General features: G+C 42.9%; 1 protein-coding gene across 1 annotated transcript in view; it reads left to right on the top strand.

Moving 5' to 3' along the window:
- LOC116500796 (neuronal acetylcholine receptor subunit alpha-7-like) overlaps positions 1 to 23,463 on the top strand; it is a 59,536-nt gene extending 36,073 nt beyond the window's left edge. The window contains exons 6-10 of the mRNA XM_032206047.1: positions 1,262 to 1,429; positions 2,426 to 2,620; positions 3,928 to 4,014; positions 17,500 to 17,609; positions 22,636 to 23,463. Of these exons, the coding sequence (XP_032061938.1) occupies positions 1,262 to 1,429; positions 2,426 to 2,620; positions 3,928 to 4,014; positions 17,500 to 17,609; positions 22,636 to 23,157 (1,082 nt within the window). The 3' untranslated portion in view covers positions 23,158 to 23,463. The remainder of the gene's footprint in view (positions 1 to 1,261; positions 1,430 to 2,425; positions 2,621 to 3,927; positions 4,015 to 17,499; positions 17,610 to 22,635) is intronic.
- Positions 23,464 to 23,775: the final 312 nt, after the last annotated feature.

Below are 23,775 nucleotides of genomic sequence, written 5' to 3'. Positions count from 1 at the left end.
ATGCTCTGCTAGTCTCTTTTCACCTAACAGAGGAGAAGGCATACCACACAAGCAGAGTACATCTATGGTGAGCTACAAACACTGTGGTTACTTAAGACCGCAAGGAAATAGAAAAGAGAGAATAAGGAGTAATAGAAATGTCTCATGAAAAGCACAGGAAATAATTTCTTAAATGAGTTTAACTGCTGCTAAACTGCTTTGCCCAATCCAATTTAGAAGGTAAATGTTGATAATCAGCCTACTTAATGCAGCAAGTGCTCACAGAAGCAGCTAGATTAATCAAGAGACTGGAAAACATGGAAAGGAGGAAAAGATGTTGTTTCCAAGGCTTCATGAAAGTTTTATTTCCCATGACTGAGAGCAGACTGTACTCACCACTGCTCTCCATTAGAGAAACAAGCTCTGGTACATATGGCTTGGTGGAGGAGTGGAGAGAGAGGACAAGCAGGAGACAGCTGTCTGTTGAGAAGGAAGGGAGCAGAGCCAAAATTTGGGAAAACTAGGAGAAAACACCCATGAAACCAACCCCACAGTGGCTGTGGCAGTGGGAGGCAGACCTACCAGAAGGTGATGGAGCAAAAGGAGGGAATCTAGCCTCTGAAGAACATCAGTGTTTGTGCAGGGAAATAAATAATCCTGCACATAATATACAGTTATGCCAGAATGCCCTGAGCCTCTGCAGCAGCAGGCAGAAACAGCAACACAGTAACTCTATTTTGGGGATTTTATCTTCAAAATCACAGCCTGAGTACTTACAGCAAAGCATCAGACTCTGTTCAGGTGATTCACGTCTAGAGTTCATATTAGCTGGTGTCATAGGGAGCACACAGAAACAACTACTGCAAACAGGTCACCTCGGCACAGCATTGGAGATAACTATCTAATGAAGCAGGAGCTGCTTCTCCATCGCACAGCACCTCTGAGATGGCTGCTGGCCCGGGGAGGTGGGGAGATAAGGTGAAGGCTGCAGAGCTACAAGCCTGCAGGAGTGAGGGTTTGCAGGGATGGCATCTGTGCTTTGCCACCAGCTGCTGGTGGCACGGGCTGCACCGGTCATCTTCTCTGCTCTTCCTTGGTGCCCAGGAAGGGATGATATTCCACACAGACCAACATCTTCCACCTGTGATAGTTGTTTGATTAACCCACGACTACATCACACAGGCTTTTGCAGAGGAAAGTTGCTCACACTCAACTGGACAGATAAGGGTGGAGGAGAACTGCTCCCTGCATGCTATTGACTCTGGTTTATGTCTATCCACAGGCATCTTGAAGAGCACCTGCTACATTGATGTCCGCTGGTTCCCCTTTGATGTGCAGAAGTGTGATTTGAAGTTTGGCTCCTGGACTCACAGTGGCTGGCTGATTGACCTGCAGATGCTTGATGCTGATATTTCCAACTACATCTCAAATGGAGAGTGGGATTTAGTGGGTAAATTATCTGGCTTAAATTATTTTTCAGTAGTTTAATTTTCAAAGGCAAAACCCAAATATATAGAAATGATCAATCTTATTGAGACATTTGAAATACAGATACTAAGATTTTCCATGAAAACAACAGCATGAAAAAAAAAAAGTTCAGAAAAAACTTTTCAAATACATTCTTTGAAATGTGTCTGAAAACACTGTGTTCTGAAGCAATTGCCTAAAACTAAGTGCATAGATGAAATCTACTGGTGCTGATGCATCTGAGCAGTGTGCCAGTACTATACTTAGATGTGCCTCATGTAGACACACTGAACACTACTGTCACATCTACTCTAACACATCAGCCAAAAAATGATTGGTGCAAAAACCACTATTTCAGCAAAACTGGAAAGAGCTTTTGCAAAGAATCCCTCTCAGCCAGAAAACCATCAAAGTGTCCTCCAGTCTGTAAAATCTGCAAATAACTGCACCTCACTATGTCTCTCTTCTCTTCTGTGCTTCAGAAGATACCTGCATTTTTAAAAGAGGAACCCATGTCCAGAATTGGTTATTCATAGCTTGATCTCAGTGAGATATTCTGAACTCATTTAAGAAGTTGTAAATCAGAAGTAATGCTGTAGAAATGGACAGGTTTTAGACCACTTTAATGAGAACTTGCAACAAGGATGTTTCATCTTCTAATCCAGATATGTAGCCAAGGAAAAACTGACCCAGAACAACTGATTACAGTATTTCTACCAGCCAGGGCATCTGAGAAACAATAAAATAAGAAACATGAAATAAGAAACATTTCGTTCATAAGAATATGAAATAAGAAAGCTGGATCTGCTTGTGGCTGTGGGACAGACTAGAGGGTCTCTGGAGATCCTTTTGGTAACAGTGAGAGGCCCTTACGAGCCAGACATTGGCTCATAAGCCATTGGTGCTTGGCTCCTTCCAAGGGGATGGATGCTGGGCAGTCCTGCACCTCTCCCTGCTGCTCTGACCTCCCTTTCTGTAGGTGTCCCAGGAAAGAGGAACGAGATGTACTATGAGTGCTGTAAAGAACCCTACCCAGATGTGACGTACACCATCACCATGCGCCGACGCACCCTCTACTATGGCTTGAACTTACTGATTCCCTGTGTCCTCATATCTGGCTTGGCTCTGCTTGTTTTCCTTTTGCCAGCTGATTCAGGAGAGAAGATTTCTTTAGGTAAGTGGTCAAGAATTCATTTATTTCATTAGGGATTCCCATAAAATGGCAAATAATGCCTCATGGTGCTTGATGAATAAAGATTTCCCTGGAGGAACAATAGAAGCATTTGTTTGGTTGCAGAAACTGGGGTAACAGCTTTCTGTATAGCATTCACACATGCTGTACTAAGTACTTCCACTTACATCATCCTTGGGATTTTACCCTGGGATGAGGCAGAACTCATCTCTGGCAGAGGCAGCAGTGATAGCACTCTGTCTTCCCTGTCGTCCTGTTCCTTAGCATGTCTCACTGGATTTCACAGCTGATTAACTCTCTTTCAGATAGGACTTGCTGAGATATAGAGAGTGAAGGGTCATGAGCAGCAGCAGCTGGGTACTTTATTTTTGCCTTCCAAGTACAGCTCCCAAACCTCCAAACCATGAGTTCCCAAGGAATGCAAAGTAGCAACAGCAAAGGAATAGCTAAACAAGCTTTACTGTCATGCATACCAATACAGACAGGATGGTGATTCTAAGAAAAGACAGGGGAAGCTGTAAATATGTAAGAGTGACCCAGCTGAGACCTTTAGAGTCAATTGTGCACAAATACAATCAGGATAGAGACCTTTAAATCATACAAATGCACTTGGTTGTTAAAACCATCGGGGATCTACTGAGCAGCCGGTCTTACAAGAAGCAAAACACGGGCTGTGAGGGATAAGACTGCTGCCTGTGAAAAACAGTGTGCAGGCAGGGAAAAGGACTATCTGAGCTAAAGTACAATATTGTCATAAAAATGGGATATAATGTTCATACATTAAACATGCGAAATAAAAAGCAATTTCTCAGCTTAGGGCAGTTAGGATTTGCAAACAGCCTTTCCAGAGAGAACAAGATGACAATGAGCTCCTTTTGAAACAGGCATGCATCTCTGTGGAGGGTGTTATATAACGTGCAATAGCCAAAACTCTTTAAGTGTCTCCTAGCCCTTAATAAGTGTCTGTTTTTTTTATGAGCTCTGTTTTGCAAGAACGGTGTATTTCATGAGCTCTGCAAGCTCCATTTTAGTGACCTGCAAAGATTTATCTATTATTTTGAGAGCAGCAAAGGTTTGGGTGCAATTGAGAAGTGGAAAGGGAGCAGATAAATGTATATCGAAAGATGTTCTCACTTGGTAGAAGCTCTCACCTGCCCTAAGAAGCCCTAAGTCATGGTTTTGGCTTAGCCATAGATCAAGACAAAGTTGTTTTTAACAGCAAAGACATCAGAGGAGGAGCTGCATCGATCATGTTCCTCATCTTTCCCCTACATGTTCACTCCCTGCAGGTATCACTGTTCTGCTTTCCCTGACTGTGTTCATGCTGCTTGTGGCTGAGATCATGCCTGCAACTTCTGACTCAGTCCCACTAATAGGTAGGTTGATTTTCTCTTCTCTGTGCATAAAGCACAACACTTTCCAAGAGTTCTTCAATGCCCGTTGGAGGTTTGACTCTTTGTCTTACCAGAGTTTCACATTTCAGCGACACCAGGAGTAAATCTCTGTCTGGGTTTAACTGTTTGAGTAGATGCAGAGAGAGCCTGTATGAGGGATAGAGGGCTCTGGAAGTATCATATAAGCTGGTAATTGGAGTGATTCATGGGACAAAGACTCAATACACAATGTGGAGGTTTGGGTAGGCAAAGTACAATGGACAGCACCACCAGTACATGAGTGTGTGTGGGATACAGGAATATTGCTCATCCCTGGTGCTAGGATCATTGGGTCTGCTGGTACAGTTACTCTGACAGCTCTCTGGATGAAGCTGGGCCCATTTGAAGATGTCAGTGCTGCTGGCTGAAGAAAATTCTTTCCTCTTCCACATCACCTGCAATCCATCCTGTTGTGCACTGTTGGGAACTACCTGATGAAAATTAAACTCATCTTTTTGCTTAAATATAAAAAAAGACTAATGAACATTGGACAGAGTCCTGCCACCATATGCAGATCTACAGGGAGTCTGCAAAGGTGTGTCATGAGCCTTTAAACCTCACTGAAGTCTCAGTTTCTCTTTGTGGTCATCCCCCCAAGCTAGACACAGAACTCCCCATAGGTGTACCATGAGTTGCTCTTTTGAAATAACCAGTGTGGGTTAAATTGCTATGCTGTTGCAGGGGAGCTTGTCCTTACCAAGGAATTAAGGTAAGAACAGAGTGGTGAGGCTTGCACAAATGACTCAAGAAATTACCACCACCATCCGAACAGCAAGACTCAACCTACAGATAGAGAAGTTAACACAGACACAAAATGGATAAGAGATCACCCTCTGGGGGAAATACTTGTAGGACTGCACAGCCTACACTGAGAGCAAAAAACCCACAATCATAACTGGCTTAAAATCTCTAAGGCTAGATATAGCCCTGTAAAATCCAAACCAGGAACCTTCTAGTCAATTCTCTTTCTGGCATTGACCAATGTCAAATACCTCTGAAGACAATACAAGAAATAGAAACTTATACTAGATATACATTCTTATTATGAGCTAGAAAATAGCTATGGAAACCTCTAAAAAAAATCTTATGTGGAGTTAGCATAGATTTTTACTCACATTGTCACTGTAGTGGTATCAGAAGGCTCCATATCAGTAGGTTGAGCACACAGAGCACACAATGGATGGGAATTAAAAAGAAACAGCTGGAAGGAATGACATTTTCCCATTTTTTTCAGACAAGGAGTGAAAACACTATGAAGGACTAAATGATTTGCCCAAAGTCATATAAGAAAGACAGAGGGTTGTAATTATTTTTATTTATTTATTATTTTTTATTTCTGGAGTGTCAAATAACAAGTCAGGTGAGGGATTCACTTTTGTTCTCCAAGGTAAATTGGTGTGGGAGGAGAGATGGCTTGTTTGTTACAGGGCTGTCATATCAAGGTACTAGCACACAAAGACAATGACTGGATATTATGAATCTTAACAGAAAAAGTGAGAAAGACAGACTTGATGGCATCTTGTTTCTGAGGCTGCACGTGACATAAACTACAGGAAGGGAAAATCACCTCCGTGTGCTGCACATTCCTCAGCCAGCTGCATTGTCACTGGCAGCAGCATGAGAGGGAGATGCAGCAAGAAGCTCCCTTCTGCCTTCAGAGAAGCAGAGGCAGAAGGGACTGCCTTGAGGCTGGTCAGACAGCCAGCAGATTCAGGTGCCTCTCCATCTTTCTTGGGCTGAGGAGGAAGAAACCCAGCAGAGCTGTGATGGCTAAACTGGATGGCAGAGGTAGAAGGATGGGTGGCAAGTAGTGATCAATGAAGGCACAGGTTTTCATGTTGTCTTTCTGTTGGATGCACGTGTATCTGGCTGCAGAGCCTGAGTTACTACCAGCACCTGCTGAAGGAGAAGCTGATGACAGTCATCCTGTGGGCACAGGCAAAGCAGCCAGTAGTTGCTTTTTTCACTGGGACTAAGAGTGCAGTGAAGTCCTTTATCTCCTTATCCTCCTTTTGCTTAATTTGGACCTGGCTTTAAAAAGGAGAAAATGAGGCTGGAACTCTGCTGTTCTGCAGGACCCAGCTAACAACACCTGCTGTATGGCTATTTGAGTCATTTCCATCCTGAAGTTGATTTGAGTGATCCAGACAGGTATTATTACTTTTATTTCCATAGGATCATCACTCTATCTTGATCTCACGAGGACTCAGTTTCTCTCCGATAAACTGGGTAAAGCATAGCTTCCTGACCTCATAGCAGGGTAGGAAAAATAAAACTGTTCTGGTTTGCAAAAGAAAGAAGTATGAACATGTCAGAAAAACTCAGAAATTGTTAAATTATCCTCTCCTGTGAGCTAAGGTCAATATTTGCATATAAATCATGACTAAGGTACACATTCCAGGCAGTTGAAATAAACAAAACATTCAACAATATATCTAAGTGCTGACAGAAGGTGCACTTCATCATTGTAAAATTAAAGCCTAGTATGAATTGTATCATAAAAATACCAAAATAACATTTACTCAGACATCTCATTATCTAACTTCAAGGAGAAAAAAATTAGATCTACCTGTGGAGAAGGAGGGTGACTATGCAACAGTCTGTTTCTCCAGGTAAATGTTGTCTCAGTTATATTAGGACCTCCCACACCTTTTCATCCTTTTTAGATCACAAAGACAGGGAGGTGATAAAGAGGTCTCTTCTCACAACTAGTATACTAAATTTGCCTCATTGGCTGCGCATATTGTTACAAGTTTTTCCTAATGCCTAAATAATTAGAGCATATTAAATATATTGGAATCTCAAAGTTGTCATGTAGGTCAAATGCAGTCTGTTTCTTTCATCTGTTCATTAGACAAATGTTGCATTGTGAAACATTATAATATAATTATGCTAACAAACAAATACTTTGTAAGGTACTGGAGACTGACTTTGGGTATCCAGATGAGGGGTGCCTAAAACAATCCCATGGCTACTCTCATCTGATGCTCCCCTGTAACAGCCTAAAAGCAAACCAACCCTCCACATGGTGGGGTCCACTCAGGCATCATTGTCTGAAAGTCTGCCGTCATCCGCCCTGTCCAGGGCCCCAGAAAGGAGCACCTAGATGAGGACTGGCTGCTGCTGAAGGGAGGGATCCCCCCCAGGCCTCCTGGATCCTCATCCCATGCCCACTCTGCCCCAGCACATGGCTGGCCCCTGTGTAGCCCCATGCAGCCTGTGCCATCTCCCAGAGCTGCCCTCTGGACCCCTGATGGGCTCTGCGTGCCTAGGGCCAGAGCTGCCAATATCTCTGGCCTGAATTGCCTGCTGGCTCAGTCAGCCCTTCCTCCAAATAGTTCAGCCTTGTAGGTATTCACTTGTTTCCCCAGTCTGGGAGACCTCATCAGTCCCTACAACTACCCAAAAGGAGGTTGTAGCGAGGTGGGTGTTGGTCTCCTTTCTCGGGTGACAAGTGGTAGGACTCAAAGAAACAGCATCAAGTTGTGCCAGGGGAGGTTTAGTTTGGATGTCTGGAAGAATTTCTTCATGAAGGGGTGTTGAAGCATTGGAAAAGGGTGCCCAGTGAAGTGGTGGAGTCACCATCCCTGGAGATGTTTAAGAGATATGAGCACAAGGCACTTGGGGACATGGTTTAGTAGTGGCAGTGTTAGGTTGATGTTATCAACCTAACTTGATCATCTTAAGGGTCTTGTCCAACCTAAATGACTCCATAAAGAGCACACCTTCTATCCTCTTCTCAAGGTCACTGACAGCTGAAAAAATCCATTGCTAGTCTACAGAAAAGCCACTGTTGCTGGTCTTTATGTGGGAAACCCCACGTGCTTTGGAAAATCTGCATTATATTCCTAGGATTTTTTTTTTATTTTTATTTTTTAAACAGCCATTCATTCACTGCTACCTGGACATGGCCGAACACTTCTGGCCTTCCCTAGCGTAAAAACACTAAACCCAAACATGCTGTACATCTTACTTTTCCCCACCATCTGACCACAGCTTTAACTACTTAAATAATAGTAGGTAATAATGCTGGAAATTATCATGGCTGCTGTTCAGAGTGTCTGTGTTGAGGAGACAAAGGAATGCTGCTCTAATACAACACTTAGAATAGTACTAGCTTCTTAGGGTTGTTCTATTTGAAAGGAAATGTGGAAATTACAGCCTGATTCTTCTTAGCTGAGGCCACTTCCCTTGTGTCCTCAACTTATATTTACAGTGAATAAAGCACTAAATAGACACAGCGAGACAGGCAGGGCAAGACATTTGCTTTTTCCTACCTCTGCACGAAGCTGCTCCCTGGTTCCTTGGTGTGTGTGCCCTTTCTTTCTCTGCTTATAAAGCTGCTCTTACTTCGTCATGTTCAACTTCCCCTCACAATGGACGCCCTCTATACAGCCCTCTAAATGCTGTGTTAATACACATTAAAAACAAGAAAATTTATTTTCTGCAAAGAGGAAGCAGCAAATCTTGGCCTAGGGATAAGCAGCAGGCTGTTCAGCACTTCCCAACACCAGAATCCTGATGCTCCATGGCACTGCAGGGTTGTGTTTACTGGAACTTTCTTTCCCACAATGATTCAGTCTATTTCCCTGCCAAATGTTCTATCTGGGTAGTCTGGATGATGACATTTGGTCCCTGCTCTCTCCCAGCCTTCCTGGGGGTTTGCATTCATATCAGAAGCTAGTTACTCCTTGAATAGAAACACATCTGCTCCCATCCTTCTCCAGGAGAGCATCCATGTTTGGGGGAAAAAAAGTACTTCCAAAACCCAATTTTCAGCAGCATGAGTATGTGCCAAGCAAGGCACAGAAACCATTCAAAAGTTGAATGCTGCCCTTCTGCAAAGTCATCTGTGATGCCAAAGAAAGAAGCCTGGGAACCAGAGCAAGGATGCCTCTGTTTCTGTTTAAAAAATTAACTACCCCTAGCAACAGAAACCAGCTCAGCCATTTGGATGAAGAACATTTTAGTCCCAGGACATCTACAAACACAATGGTTTGGCCAGAGCCCAACACAAGTCAACTCTATACACAAGGCTTGTTTCGCTTCTGGGTCCTGGAGGTCCCTCCTGGCACTCAAAGCTCTGGAGTGTAGCTCCTTAAAAGACTTTCAGACCGCGTCCACACAGCAGCAGCTGTGTCCTAAACTTACCCTCCCTGGTGTAGCTTAATCATTCCTCATGGGCACTGCGTCTGGCTGCACACATGGTTTGACTTTTGATTTCTCTCTTTGGAAATATTTATGAAGAATCTGTGTAAGTAGAGAGACGGATGCCATTACTTCAGGAAGGAACATAAAGAAATGCAAAGTACTCCAGATGTGTTGCACGTCTGAAATGGCTGGTCTGAGTGTACTGATCCCTGGCTAAAATCCTAAAGCCTGTGTGGTACAGCTCACGTATACAACTGTTCTTTCTGCTTCTCAAAACCTATGCAGTTATGCATAGATTTGTCTCACACAATAAAAGCTGGTAATTTCAAAGGGATTTCATGCCCCTACCATCGCACCCAGCCTACTGCATTATATAAGAAGGGATATCTACATGGATGTGCATCCCACTGTGCTGATTTCCCAGTTCACTGACCACACTGAAATTAAGCAAATACGCTTATTTAAATTAGAGCTTTTGTACTAGCTTAGGTCCTATCCACTGAAAGTAAAGGCTTAGGTAATTCATCTGAGAACTACATTTGAGTCGTTCAGATGTAAACTGGGAGTGTTTTTTTTTTTTTTTTTATCTCTACAAAGTTATTCAGGTAAACAGGGCTGGATAATCAAGTCCATTTTTGATAATATTTTATGACTATCTCTGAAGATAGGATCAGTTCCTTCCTCTGGCAATAGACATATGCCTGAATTCTCTTTTTTAAAGAGCTCTTTGCCTCCCTGCTTACGGTCTCTATATCTCTGTTCTGTTTCATTAGGCTGTGTTTCCCATTTGGAAGCAACCTTGTAATTAATACTAGTAAATCATGCATTAAGAAGTCACTGAGGAACAAGTCCCCCTGTGTCAAGACTTATGGCAAGTTAGATTCCTGACTGTAACTGTGTCCCTTCATGACTCTCCTTTGAGTAGAGCCTCCTTAAGATGTCACAGCTGTTGACCATGCCTACACACATCCAGCAGTACCTGGTAAAGCTGTGACCAGAATCTCATTAATCTTGTGCTGCTGTAGGCATGTCTTCAAAAATCAGTGTCTCAGTTTAAGCTTCTGGTTTGGACTTGTAAACTAAACACCATAGAAATTTTTAGCTTCTAATGTAATGTTTAGTTACCACGAATACTAACCAGTCTTTCAGAAAGACAGATGTCTGCAATGTAGTGGAGAAACATACCCTAAAATGATCACTTTGCAATTAATCTGGCAGTTTACTCTCCTGTTGGTCCACAGCTCACAGCAGACCAAGAGTCCCTGAGGTCAGGTCCTGGGTGGCAGAGCAGGACAGTTATGCAGAGCACTCACAGCACTAGAGGCACTCACAGTAGGACAGCTTTAGCTTGAGTCCAAATCTGCAAGAAACTGTGAGACTGCTGCTCTTCCTCCAGCCTAGCCACTGCTCTGAGGATGTCAGATCAGGTTGCCCAAAAGCGAAATCCTCAGGTGAAATGTTCTGAAACCAGTCAGAGAACATCCTGTTGTGGAGAAGTCCTCGATCATGTCAGATTTTTTTCCCCCACAGCCAAATGTCTCCAAAACACTGCAAATCACTATTTCTACCTCCAGAATAACACAACCAAATTTGTGTTTTCTCTACAAGGATTCTTACACATGAAACACCTGAAAGATAACATGTGCAGAGCGCATTTGGAAGTGGACAGTGGGGCTTGTAAATGTAAGGAACTGTCACTTCCTACGATCAACCTTGTGGTGGTTTTACCGTGCTGGGCAGCTAAACCCCACAACCGCTCTCTCACTCCCCCTCCTTTAGATGAGGAGGGGGAGAAGTAAAGCAAAGAACAACTCACGGGTTGAGATAAGGATAATTTAATTAAAGGGAAATAATTATAATAATTAAATAAAGACTACCATGAACTAAACAATTTAACTAAGGGGAAGTAAAAGGGAAAAGGGGAAAAAGGGAGGAAAACAAACAAACAAAATAAATGAAAGCTATATGGAAGTGCAGAGGAAAGAAATTACTCTCTACTTCCCACAAATGAGCGATGATTGACCACGTCCTTGAAGCAAGGCCTCAACGCACGCAGCCGGTGTTCGAGAGGAGGACCGACGTCTTCTCAACGAGAGCCCACCCCTCCCCTCTTCTTCCTGTTTCCACCTTTTATTGCTGAGTGTGACACCACATGGTATGGAATATCCCTTTGATTGGTTTAGGTCAGCTGCCCTAGTGATGTTTCTCTCCTCACTTTTTTGCCCACCCCCTAGGAGGGTTAGAGAAAGGCCCAATGCTGTGCCACTGCTGCTCAGCAGTAGACACAACACTGGTGTGATAACACTGCTGTTCCAGCTACAAGTACAGAGTACGGCACTGAATGGGCTGCTGCCGGGAAAGTTAACATCCCAGCCAGACCCAGTACAAACCTCCACATGATGCCTGACACCTTGGCTGGATGTGTCAAATGCTGCACAAAACCCCTCAAGTTACCCTTGTCTCCAGACAGCATAACTGGATTTTCCTCTGTCTTCTTCATCTGCTTGCTTATTCTAAATCCACAGCACTTAAATTTGCAGCTCAGGGCTCTACTGTGCTGACCTGTTTTCAGCCTCCTCTGCTCCTTGCCGTTCATTATCTTACCAATGTTATCTCAGTACAAATCAAGGTTGTAAGCTGTGGGTAAGTATGTGTGCAGCAGATGCTTAGGGTGATTTCTTGCAGTTAGTCATACAGCAAATGAGACTGCAAATTGCTAAGACAAGGAAGCAGTGTGGTGCTTTGCCACCTCCAGGAGTTACAGATTGTTTAAGCTATGAGCATAAAATGTTATTAATGGTACTGACTAGAGAGAGAAAATGAGATTAATCTATTGCATCTTCTCTTACCTGCCTGCATGTCTTCAGCTGCTGCCCTTTCATTTTTCTCTGTCTCTTTCCAGTTTTGTGGAATACTTTTCTCCTTCCCTTTTCATGGTCCTTCCTGGTGACCTGCTGATGCCAGGTCTCCTCCCAACCTCTTCCACCCTACAGAAATTCTTATTTGCAGCATTTTTTTATGGTGATCAATGGTGCTTTGCAGAAATCCATGAGTCTTGGATGCACATTGTTTAAAAGAGAAAAAAAAAAAAAAAAAAAAAAAAGAAAGAACAGTTTTATTCCTCAAACACTTGCTTCTATTATTCAGCAGCACGTGGGAGGAAAAAGAGATAGAAAATCCATGCCCTCTACAAATACCATAATCAGAAGGTCAAGATGGGGTCTAATCCTGAAGTCTCTCAGTCCTTTAATACATTTCATGTTTGTGAGGCACCAGTAACAATTTTTTTTTGCCTTCTACTGCCAGTGAGACCTAATGGATTAACACAAGGTGTCCCAGCTACAGCAAATGGTAATGACAGACAACTTTTTCTTGCTCTTGTCATCTTCCTTGTCTCTTTACCGTCCGTGTGCAACAGTAAGTCAGGCAGCAAGGCAGTCGGTCCTCCACCTTCTGATTTCCCTTGTCTCCAAGAAGCTCTGCCCATGTACAGCCATCACCTGCTGCAGACTGCGACAGTCCAGACCTGCACCAGTCCTGCTCCATGACATAAGGAGGACGGCTGGAAGTCCTTGTGTTGGCATCTGGGGTTTCCTGCACCCTCCACAGGCGTCAGTTTATTAACCTGGAGCCATTCCAGAGGGAAGAGCAGCGTGTATCTCATTCTGTGCATACTTTCTGGGATTTTTCTGCCATTTTGTGAGAGTTCACCAGAAGTGCTCAGTGCTAAATGATTGAAATGACCTGACTTACAGAAGCTCTGAACCAGTCCTGCACTTCAGATGCACAAACTGGTGCTTGCAGCAAAGAAGGAACATGAACAGGAAAGGCAGTGGCAGGTATCCAACCTCATCATTGTAAATACTTGATCATGACACTCTTTTTTTGTTCCCCCTCTTCCATAGTAACAGCAAGACTGTAACTGGCCACAATGGAGAAGCTCTGCCTTTCCTATGATTAGCTGTGTTAATAAATCTGGGTAATATACTGCTTTCTGAATCAGTGTTCAGTGATAAAATCAACAAAGTGAAGCATCCATCTGGAATCATTTCACCCCTCAGGGTTTCTGTTTTATTTACCCTGCTCCTAATCAGCCCTTAAACTTAATCCAGTTCCACTCAAGCATCAGATCCAAATAATTTCTGAAATAATCCTAAGGTGCTTTCCTGACATCAAATAAGGGCACAGAGGGTCCATAAATCATGCTGGAAGCTCCTTGAGTTATGAATTGCAAGTCAGTGCCATCCTTTTGATATAGGCAATGTCAGAGGATGTCTGTAAGAACAAATAGCTGTTGTCACTGATATTTTAGAGAGCTTCTGGGTCTCTGTGGCTATATTAGATCTGTATTTGCTATGACAGCAGCACCTGATCTTCTTCTGACTGTGCTGAGATGGAGGCTGACAACTCCCAGATGTTAGAACAGCTGTCCAGGTAGCGTGTTACATCACGCCTCCTTTGGCAAAGGGAATAATATCAGCTGTAGGAGAGCAAATATTTCATGCTTGGAAGACATCAGCCAACAATCTTAAACAGCTTTCCTTTTCACATGTAATTGCTAAAGAGAGTGGCATGCAGCTCTGAAATCAATGGAGAGCATCTAGCAGGCGTTGGTATTCCTGGGCGATGTTGCTGTATAAGGCAGGTATCTGGTGGGGCTGGAAATGCGGATCTCTCCCTTTCCTGGACTGTGGCAGCTGTCCAGGGCAGGGAGTGTAGATGAAGCAGTTGCCTTCTAGAACGGGTCAGTCATTTCCCAGATGTGCCTCAGAGCAGCTGATGCACAGCACTTGGTCCCATGCTCTTGCTAATGCACCCTGGTCTGGGGTTGCTCTTTGTTCATCCAAGGGCTGACACTACCCACTGGGAGGTGATTTGTTAAAGCCCCTAGCATGACCCATTTTTATGAGGGAAGATCTCAGTAAGCAGGAGCTCTTAAGAAGGATACAGAGAGATGCTTAGTGAGAGAGATTGAGCACTTCCCTTCTGCTGTTTCAGTGAGAGGGGATGAGCTTTTGTGAAATCAGATTCAGATTTAGTCCTGCCAACAGGCACACATGAGGGTAGGGCTTGGTGAAAGCAGCAGCTTCAAAGCCCTAAGCCCGTAAGTGTCACTTGTTTCCTGTGCCGCATTTCATGGGAGAGAATCTCTGTTTTGGTGGCAGTGCTCAGCAACATCAGTGGTGCCCCAGGAGTAGAGTTCATTAATTTGGGCTAATTTGGGCCAAGTGTGGGGCAGCTGCAGCCTGCTCCTCTCCTCATAGGGTGGCTTAAGAAAAGTGAGAAAGTCACAGTCAAAGCAGAGGGTGTGCTAGGTGTGAAATGGGACATCAGTCCTTGTTGCTTTCACCAGGTGATGGGGTTGATCCATCTGTTGTGACGGCTAAAACCTGCCAGGGGCAGAGATGCCAAGTCAGCAGGCTGGAGAATTCTCAAACCATTAAGCAATGCTTTTGGGGAGGTGCATGGGAGATGGCATGGGAGTCTTACTCACCAGTTTTCCTGACTATTGCAGAAGGACCACATTTTTCAGCAGGGAAATAGAAGGCTGTAAGATCAAACCCTGGAAGGGAAGATCAGGAAATGCTGAGTGGGTACACATGTTTTTACCAAGTCGGCATCTGTTTGCCTTGCAGAATTTAACACTGAGTCCTGGGGTCTTTCCTTCCCTTCTACGTGAACCGTCACTGAACCCAGGCCCAGCTTGGTCCTGGTCATCTCTACCTGCATCTCTGTCCCAGTACAAGATTTGGATTGTAGTTGAAATCTTATTTTGATCAAAGATAGACGTGGGGATCTAGCAATTTCTTTGTGAACAATGACTCTTAGGTCTACCTTGCCTTGCCACAGAAGAGCAGGAGACATCATTTATCATGTTGCATACTGGAGCTGTGAAAGGCTAACATGCAAAGCGTGCCACCCACTGCTACTTCCTTTGACCCCTTTCACTGCTGGTTCTTTCGGGCTGGCAAAATTCAAGTCTGGGCTTCTCCATGGATTTGGGGCTTTCTTCCCCTGAGATGAACTCAGCACCTGGAGTGCATGGGTTTACCCATGCCAATTTTGCCAATTTTCATCTCACAGATTCTCTTGTGACTTTTCATTGCCTGACCCTGGTAACTGGGCTGAAGTACAATTCCCTATTCCCTCCATCCTTACTTTCCAACTGAAAACTTAACTGTGCCTTGAATTGAACCTACCTGACAAATACTGGATGGTGCTCACCCAGCCATTTCTTATCTATTTTCTTTTGTCTATCATTAGGCAAAAGCAAAAAACACCTTTCTTTATGGTTCCATGAGTCCCCTACAATTCCCAATCTGTTCCTGAAAAAACAGCTTTCCTTGTTTACTAGTAGATATCTACAGCAAGTTCCTGACCTCAGTTGCTGGGTTTACAGCACACAAAGTTAAGACTGATTTCCTATCCTAATCATTGGCTTGGACCTTGATAGTGTCAGGTAATACCAAGTACTTTTCAAATTCAACAGGGCAGGTAATTTTGTAAGATTCTGTGAAAAAAATCCAAGCCAAAGCCCTTTAAGTGGATCACTTCAGGCCACACAGTCTTATTGAAGGCACCAAATTTTATGGAATTTACTGTAGTATTTAGTGATTTATGGCAGTAATTAAAACAGTGATACCAACACTTCTCTTGTAAGGGGCAAGCTGGAATCAAATCAGACATCTCCTTTCAACCCTGAGTTTGGGGTCTTTCATGCTGAAGGCTCGTAGTCTTCCTCTCCCCCTTTCTACTTACTTGGCATCATGCCAAGTTTATAGAACATTCTCTTCAAGTCTTGTCTCCCAGCCATCCTTCAGCTTCTTTCTCCTTCCTCTTTATCTCTCGGCCCCCCCTAACCAGATACCAAAGATCCGCATAGTATCCCATAACAGTCACTAGTTGTTATCAGTTGTTCTGAAACTCCCAGACATCAAACACAAACAGCTTTCTTATTTGATGCTTCACGAGTAATTAAAACATTCTTCCCCAGCCATTCACAGACACATCTATAGCAGTGTTAAGTTAATCTCGAAGAAGACAGGAAAAAAAAAACTGTAACTGTTAGAAATAGAAGTCCAGAATAACAAAAGCAAACAGGTTCATAAATGTAAGGAGTATTTTCTGAAGACTTGATAAATTGACTAGAATGAGGGGGAGACTGGGACACACTGCATCTGTGGTTCAAGAATTAAATTGCCAGTGCAGGGCCCAGAGGCAGACAGGATTCAAACAGAATTGTTCTTTATGGACACAAATTGTTAAAACATTCCTCACACTGTTCTTCTGCCTGGCTGTTGGGTCTGTTCTCTTACGAGTAGGTGCAGCAAAGACCTCTCAATTCACCTCACTCTCAGGAGCATACAGCTGTGAAATTCATCTTGTCTCAGAAACCCACAACTGCCTCTTGAAGCAAGAGCAGCGTTGGTTTCAGAAAGGTTTCAGAACCTCATTATTATGAACAAGATTTTTTTTAAATTTGTTTTTCCTGCTGAGGCAGTGGGATGCAGCATTAAGAAATCGAGATAGAAAAACTTGCCTCAGAGTCTTAATTAGATTCTAATTTTTTTTCTGCAAGCTGCAGGAGGGAGGGCTGATGATGGAAGGAGGCTGCAGCCTGTGGTGGTGGTGTCACATTCTCTCCCACATCTCTCCCTGTCACCCAGCTATAATGGTCCCTGGTGTTTTGACACAGATGCCTTCAAATGTCATTAGCCCTGTGGATAATTCTTCTGTATGCTCTGGTGCATCAACCCCACTGCTGGAATGAGGAGGCTCTACTGACACTGAGGAGACTCAGTTTCAGGTCCCAGTTCTGGCTTTCAAGATCTTTTCTTTCCTGCATGGAAGGTTTAAATTTAGCACTTAGAAGGTGGCCCTAAGGGCTGAGGAGGATGTTGAAAAAATGCACCTAACCCCTTGTGAGCAATGATGGCATGAAGGTGTTCCGGTCAGCTCTGCAGGCACCTTGCTGTCCTGGCAGCAGACAGGGAGCAGGTCCCTGGCATAGAGCTGTACATTCCTCTCTGGGAACAAAAACTCACCAACACAAGCCTTTCACTGGTTCTGGCCTTTCTTGGTGGAGAGGAGGGAACTGAGCAGGTAGACTGAAAACCTCAGAGGCCTCAGATGCTCCAATGTTGAAGATCAGAGAAGAGGGTGTTTGGATAAGATGCAGTGCTTCTCAAATGTAGCTCTCAGGGCCTGGGCAAGGAATATTTTTTTATTTTATTTTATTTTTTTTTCCTCCTAACCAAATCCTCCTTCTACTTGCAGCTCAGTATTTCGCTAGCATCATGGTCATCGTTGGTCTGTCTGTGGTTGTAACGGTGCTGGTTCTGCAGTTTCACCATCATGACCCACAAGCCGGAAAGATGCCCAGATGGGTAAGTACCTCTGGTGGTAAATATTCAACAACCTACTGATGGAAAAATTTAAATGTTGTGGCAAACTGATGAGGGGCAGACGTTGTTCCTCATTAACCCTAAGTGTCAATATGGACACTGTTTTACACTGTTACTTTTGCTGTTGGGGTGGAAGAACAAACATACTAAATTGGGGTTTCCATTAAAAATAGCATCTGTTATTTATTTATTTATTTATTTTTAATTTAAACTTTAAACAGGGGTAGGTAAGAGTAATCTCTCTCAGCACCTGCTTTGTAAGCACCAACCCCATGGGCAGCACCTTTGATTTCTTATGCAGCAGACACCAATAAAATGTGGCATTACAAAGCACCAGCAAACACTGACTGGTCTCTGCTGGGCAGTTTGTCTGCTCTGCTCCCTCACAGATTCTCACTGAATTTAACATCAGAGCTGTAATCCCCCAGAACAAAGGCAGGAGGTGAGGCCAATTTGCTTATCTTCTCTTGCAACTGCCCCAGTTATGAGCTGGCTCCCAGAGCTGCTGGAAAACCTGGAACACCAACAACTCATTACTGAACACAGAGCACAGCAATGCTTCTCACAGCTTGGATATGGCTCCTAATGCACCATCAGCAAAAACAGAAAGGCTGGGCTCGCTCTGGCATCAAGGAGATCCCTGGACATCACTGGCTCAGTTATCTGCCCTTTGCTGAAGCATGTCTACTGCTCCAAGTGGAAAATTAATTCTGTCTGTTTCCATCTGATCACTTCTCAGTTCAGCTCACATGTGGACCCTCTTTTCTCTGCAGCAGAAGACTCTGTTTTCCCACTGAGGTCAGGCACCTGTCCCAGATGCCTTTCAGGAGGAATGACTTTATTTTAGATTTTCCAGTTAAAACAAAAGTATGTTGTTTTTTTTTTCCTCTCTCATTTCCCTTAGAATAGGTTTCAGAATAAGAAAGTTATGCTTTGCTATTGCAAAAAGAAAAGCAATGAAGGCATAAGCAGATACAAATAGTCATCTGCCTACCTTGGTTTTGCAAACGTCTGCTCCTACAGCATCCTCTAGTACCTCATTCACCACATTTGTCATGCTAGACAATTATCCTGACACAATGTTAAATGTCATAAGCCTACCAATGTCAGCCTGAGAACAGAAATGTTTTCTAATTTGACTTCTCTAAAAATAAACTGCAACATCAGTGCAAATTAAAAAATAAATAAATGAAAGGAAGTCCAAGAGTAATAAGTCTACTAATAATTATTTCTTAAGGTGCCATATCTTTGAAGATCATTTTACTTTCAAGACACCAGAGCATGTGAATTGTGGATAAACCTCCATGCAAGCAAGACTTGAGGGCAAAAATTTGGGTAAACATGTTTCAGATACCTGCCTAGACAGAGTATGTAGCAGCTTAACAGCTCCCACGAGCAATTTTATTATTCCTCTTGCTTTTTGAGGAGCCTGGACAAAATGGCTCATATTAAATATGCTCACAAGGCCTTCCAAGTCAGTTCTTTCTCTCTTTCACAGAATGGCAGGAGATCCTCTCAGGCCTCCTCAGTTATTTTGCTGAGGAAACTGTCATATGGTGCTCAGATTTTGGAGGAAATGATGATTCAGGACTCTTCTGAGAGGTTCTCATGAGAGAGCACAAACCTTAGAGAACAGTGCTGCAAAGTCCCATGGCAACCTCCTGTGCTAACACAGCTGACGAAGACGGGAGCTTCTACTAATTTGGCCAGTTTGGGCATTAGGCCTGGCCATTTTGGCATTAGACCTAACCAGACTCTTGAAACCAGTCTGGGAATACAGGGGCTGGGATGTGAGAAGAGAGGGAATGGAGGACTCTAGATCTATGTTTTGAAGCATGTTGTGTGGGACTCATGAGCCCACCAGAGACCTGCTGCTAAGCTTTGTGACTACCACCTGGTCTGTGCCTGACAACATCTGGACCAAAGGATGAAAGAATCAAAACTGCAGATAAAAGAAGACCTGGTTGAGTAGTCTGGGGTCTTGCCACAGAGCTGCTGAGGTCCACCCTCTCATCTGGAAACACTGAGTATAAAGAATTAACACTCCTGATGAACATGGTTCAGTGCCCTGACTGCTGAACTGGTGAACTGGCATGCATTAAAACAAACAAACAAACAAACAAAACAAACAAACAAACAAACAAACAAACAAAATAGAAACAATAAAACCAACCAAACAAAAAACAATTATGAAGCAAAAACTCTTTAATGGACCGCTGCAAAGAGCAGATGATAAGACTATGGAATATGCAGAACAGGCAAGTTGACAGGGCTAAGGGATCTCAAGAGAAAAAAAATGACAGGTATGCGGGGAAGAGCCTAATTCCACAAAATTGGGCATTAGTCCTCTGCAATACATGCCCAAGTCTCAGTTACTAGGATTCATGGCATATTCTCCATTTTTCATTTTTTCCTGTCCCCCCTCTTTCAAGGCATGTTACATTTTTCTGTCCCAGACAGCTTTACAGACTTTTGCTCAGTGAAAAAAAATGGGATATAATACATCTGTCTGCAGAAAGTAGGAAATACTGTTTTTTTTCCTCTGCAATTCCAGTTTCATCAGATTCCCCTACCAGCTACTTTCTCCCCACACTCTCCTCCTCCTCACAAAGCCAGACACCAGTGTACTGCAGAGCTCTCGCCCTAGTTGACTGGATAACATTACACAATTATTTTCACCTCCTGCTCCGATGCAATTAGTGCTGGGGTAAGTTCCAGGGGAAGGCACTGGGTTTGTGTGGAAGCAGCGTCAAACCTAGCCAACTGCACTGCTGAAACATCTGCTTTCTAAACTTTTCACAACTGAGCAGTTTCTTTTCCCTGCCTGTCTCTCAAGGGCTTGGTGTTTGGCCTTTGGGCCAGAGGAGGGAGGAGATATGAGTGTTAGTTTTTAAGCTCTCTGCAAGTTCTTGCTTTTTCCCTTACTCCACAGTTGAGAATTGTGCCATTCTGTCTATTAATCTTAGATGATTTACTAGAGCCTGCATCTTTCCGAGAGAGAAGCTTAAATCCGAGGTGTTCAGTCGTGGTATTTGCTGGTTACTCAGCTCAGAAGTGGGATCTCATGGCAACGTGGCACTTTTTAAAACATCTGCTGAAATAGCGTGAGGCAAAGTCCAGCTTGCTGACAATCTGAGAGTGGATAATATCAAGTGTGAGGTTCAGCTCCACCAACCCACCTCTGCTGGCAAGCAAAACGATTGGATAGGTGAGAGGTATAGGACAGAGAGCACAGAGAGCAGAAAGGGTGTGGTGGTGGCAAGGTTGCAACAGTGGCAGGCTGCTAACTACTGAAGGTGGCATACCTGTGCCATTCCTCCACAGACACCCATAAATGACAGTGCAGATGAGAATGTAGGCTCATACCATCAAATCCTGGCTGTTTTCTGATAGTTCCTGTGCCGTGTCTGTCTCCTGAGTTAATTGGCATGACAGACCATTTTGATGCCTGAGCATCTCTGTTTTCAAAGAAATATTGCATTTTGAAGTTCAAGCAAATTAAAAGCTGTGTTGCTTTCTTGCACATATTTATTTTTCTATGGGAAATGGGCTTGGCTATATTTATAAATCTAATTTCCCTAGGGAGCAAACACTTTGTCTTGAAAGGAAAAGTAACATTCACATAGAAAAAAGCTTTTTACCTCACGTCTCCTTCCAGAGCTAAGAGACTTATTAACATTTTCTAATAAGAAAGTTCGCCTGGTGCAGTATTCTGGAATTTCATGGTACTGAAGAATAAATTTGTCTTTCTCCCCCTTGCCACAAACACTGTTAAAATACTGTTAGTAATTAAGACCTTATTTTATTCAATGATGTTTCATTTTCTGTCTAAAGGCTGTCAGAGGACGTTATAATTAAGTAAGTTCAATTAAATTGAGGACAGATTTTTTTAAGCTGCTACATTACTGTTTTCTGTTTGTCTGTGCTGACCACGGAGGAAATAAATGAAACAGTTAAAGCCCTTGGGAAAAACAGACAAACAAACAAACAAACAAACAAACAAAAAAAACAGTAATTTGAAACACAGGAAATATTCTTCATGATGAAGAGTAAATGATTCATTAATAGGAGAGAAGCAGGAAGGATCACAGAAAACAGTACGAGACTGCAAACCACAAGAACACTTACTGTAGAATTTCAAAGTTGTGTAACCATCTTCCACTTTCTATTGCTTGGGGGTTTTATTAGCATTATTCCCAACTGTGGTAATTAATGCTTTCTCCTTTCTGAAATTATGCTTGTAATTACAGCAGCAACTTGACGTGCTTGCTGCAATTTCCGCATCCCTGTATCTTCACTGTGCAAAACGTAGGAGACAACTCAGCCTCTATCTAAAACAACCACGGTGGCAAAGGGTGGTGCTGAGCTATGTGTGGCTGACATGACTGCAACTAGAAATGCAGAAAGAGTCCTGTTCTTCCCAAAACCAGTGATCACTTTTGTTTTTTCCCAAACAGCAGATTATTGGACTTGCAGCCAGAATGACAAAGTCATTACAGAGGTCCTCTCTCTCCCTGGAGTAACTCATGAGCACCATGCAAATGTCCATTTTGTATACATACTGCTTGCAGGACTTCACAATTACAAGATCTACTGATTTAGTTCACAACAAATGATGTCGAATACAGGAATTATAGGAGGCTCAGATTTCAGGCAGGACACCAGAAGATCGTTTCACAAAGAAAAAGAGATGGATGCACTCTCCGCATTTGTCTCAACTGATGACCTTTACAAGAAATGTACACTCCACAGTCTGCCATGTGCAGGTTAGAGCATTCTCACAATGCTTCAAGCAATTGTACACATGATTATGGGGAGACAACAGCAGCCAACAAAAGCATTAGGACTTGAACTGCCCAGTCTAACTTATTTTCTGTTTTTCTTTAGAAACAGCAGCCAGTCATTCTAGCAGAACATACAGACTGACTATAACAGTCACTGAGTGTTTCAAAACCTGTTAAATTGCACTAAATTTCCATTTATTTATATCATGACCACTTTCTTTCAGGTCCGTGTCATTCTGCTGAATTGGTGTGCGTGGTTTTTACGTATGAAAAAACCTGGAGAAAACCTAAAGCCCCTCTCTTGCAAATATAGCTACCCCAAGCACCATCCAAGCGTGAAGAGCGTGGAGATGAACACCCTGCCTGGGCACCAGTCCAGCAATGGCAACATGATCTACAGCTACCATGCAATGGAGAATCCATGCTGCCCCCAGAACAATGACCTCGGTAGCAAGAGTGGAAAGATCTCTTGCCCCTTGCCAGAAGACAATGAGCTTGTTCAAAAGAAAGCTTTAATGGATACTATCCCAGTGATTGTGAAGATCCTGGAGGAAGTTCAGTTCATAGCAACACGCTTCAGGAAGCAAGACGAGGGTGAAGAAATCTGCAGCGAGTGGAAGTTTGCAGCTGCAGTTATAGACAGATTATGCCTGGTTGCATTTACCCTTTTTGCCATCATTTGCACATTTACAATACTCATGTCTGCTCCAAACTTCATAGAAGCTGTTTCAAAGGATTTTACATAAGGATTTCAAAGATAAACACAAAGAGCAGAAAGGTAACTTAAAAGTGAATATTACCAGTAATTCTGCTAAGTAATTTAACTCAAAAGAGAGAAGTGTACTTTTATGTGCTAACATACACTGATGGGGATAAAATTAATTTTAGGAGATAATTATTACTGATGTTAGTAATTGTAGCTACTGAATAGTATACATATTGAGCTCTGTTACTTATTTCCTAGACTAATTCCACGCGTAATTCTGTCATCATCTGCTACAAATAATAGACAAGAATTCAAGTGCACAATGCATTTATTACAAGTTAACAGTAGTGTCAATGTGTTACTATGTATTTGTGAACTTTTAAATATTGTTAATAAGTTAAATGATACATTCATGACTGTAAGATTTACAGCATTTTATTGTTTTCAATCTCTTTATGGTTTATCATTTTTGTTTAGTGCGGTTGTGAAATTTACTTCTCAGATTTGACAGACATCTCTCTGCAGTTTTATGATCCTGAATATTGCATATAAGAAAATAAACTATCATCTTCTTAGCTCTTACCAGTGCAGTGGCTGGAATGTTTTATCAGTAAATATGTTAACAGACTTTATTATTATTATTGTTATTGTTTTTTGC

The sequence above is a fragment of the Aythya fuligula genome, chromosome Z (genome assembly GCF_009819795.1).
Source record: "Aythya fuligula isolate bAytFul2 chromosome Z, bAytFul2.pri, whole genome shotgun sequence".
Classification (NCBI taxonomy): domain Eukaryota; kingdom Metazoa; phylum Chordata; class Aves; order Anseriformes; family Anatidae; genus Aythya; species Aythya fuligula.
This window is presented reverse-complemented; position numbering and strand designations above follow the sequence as displayed.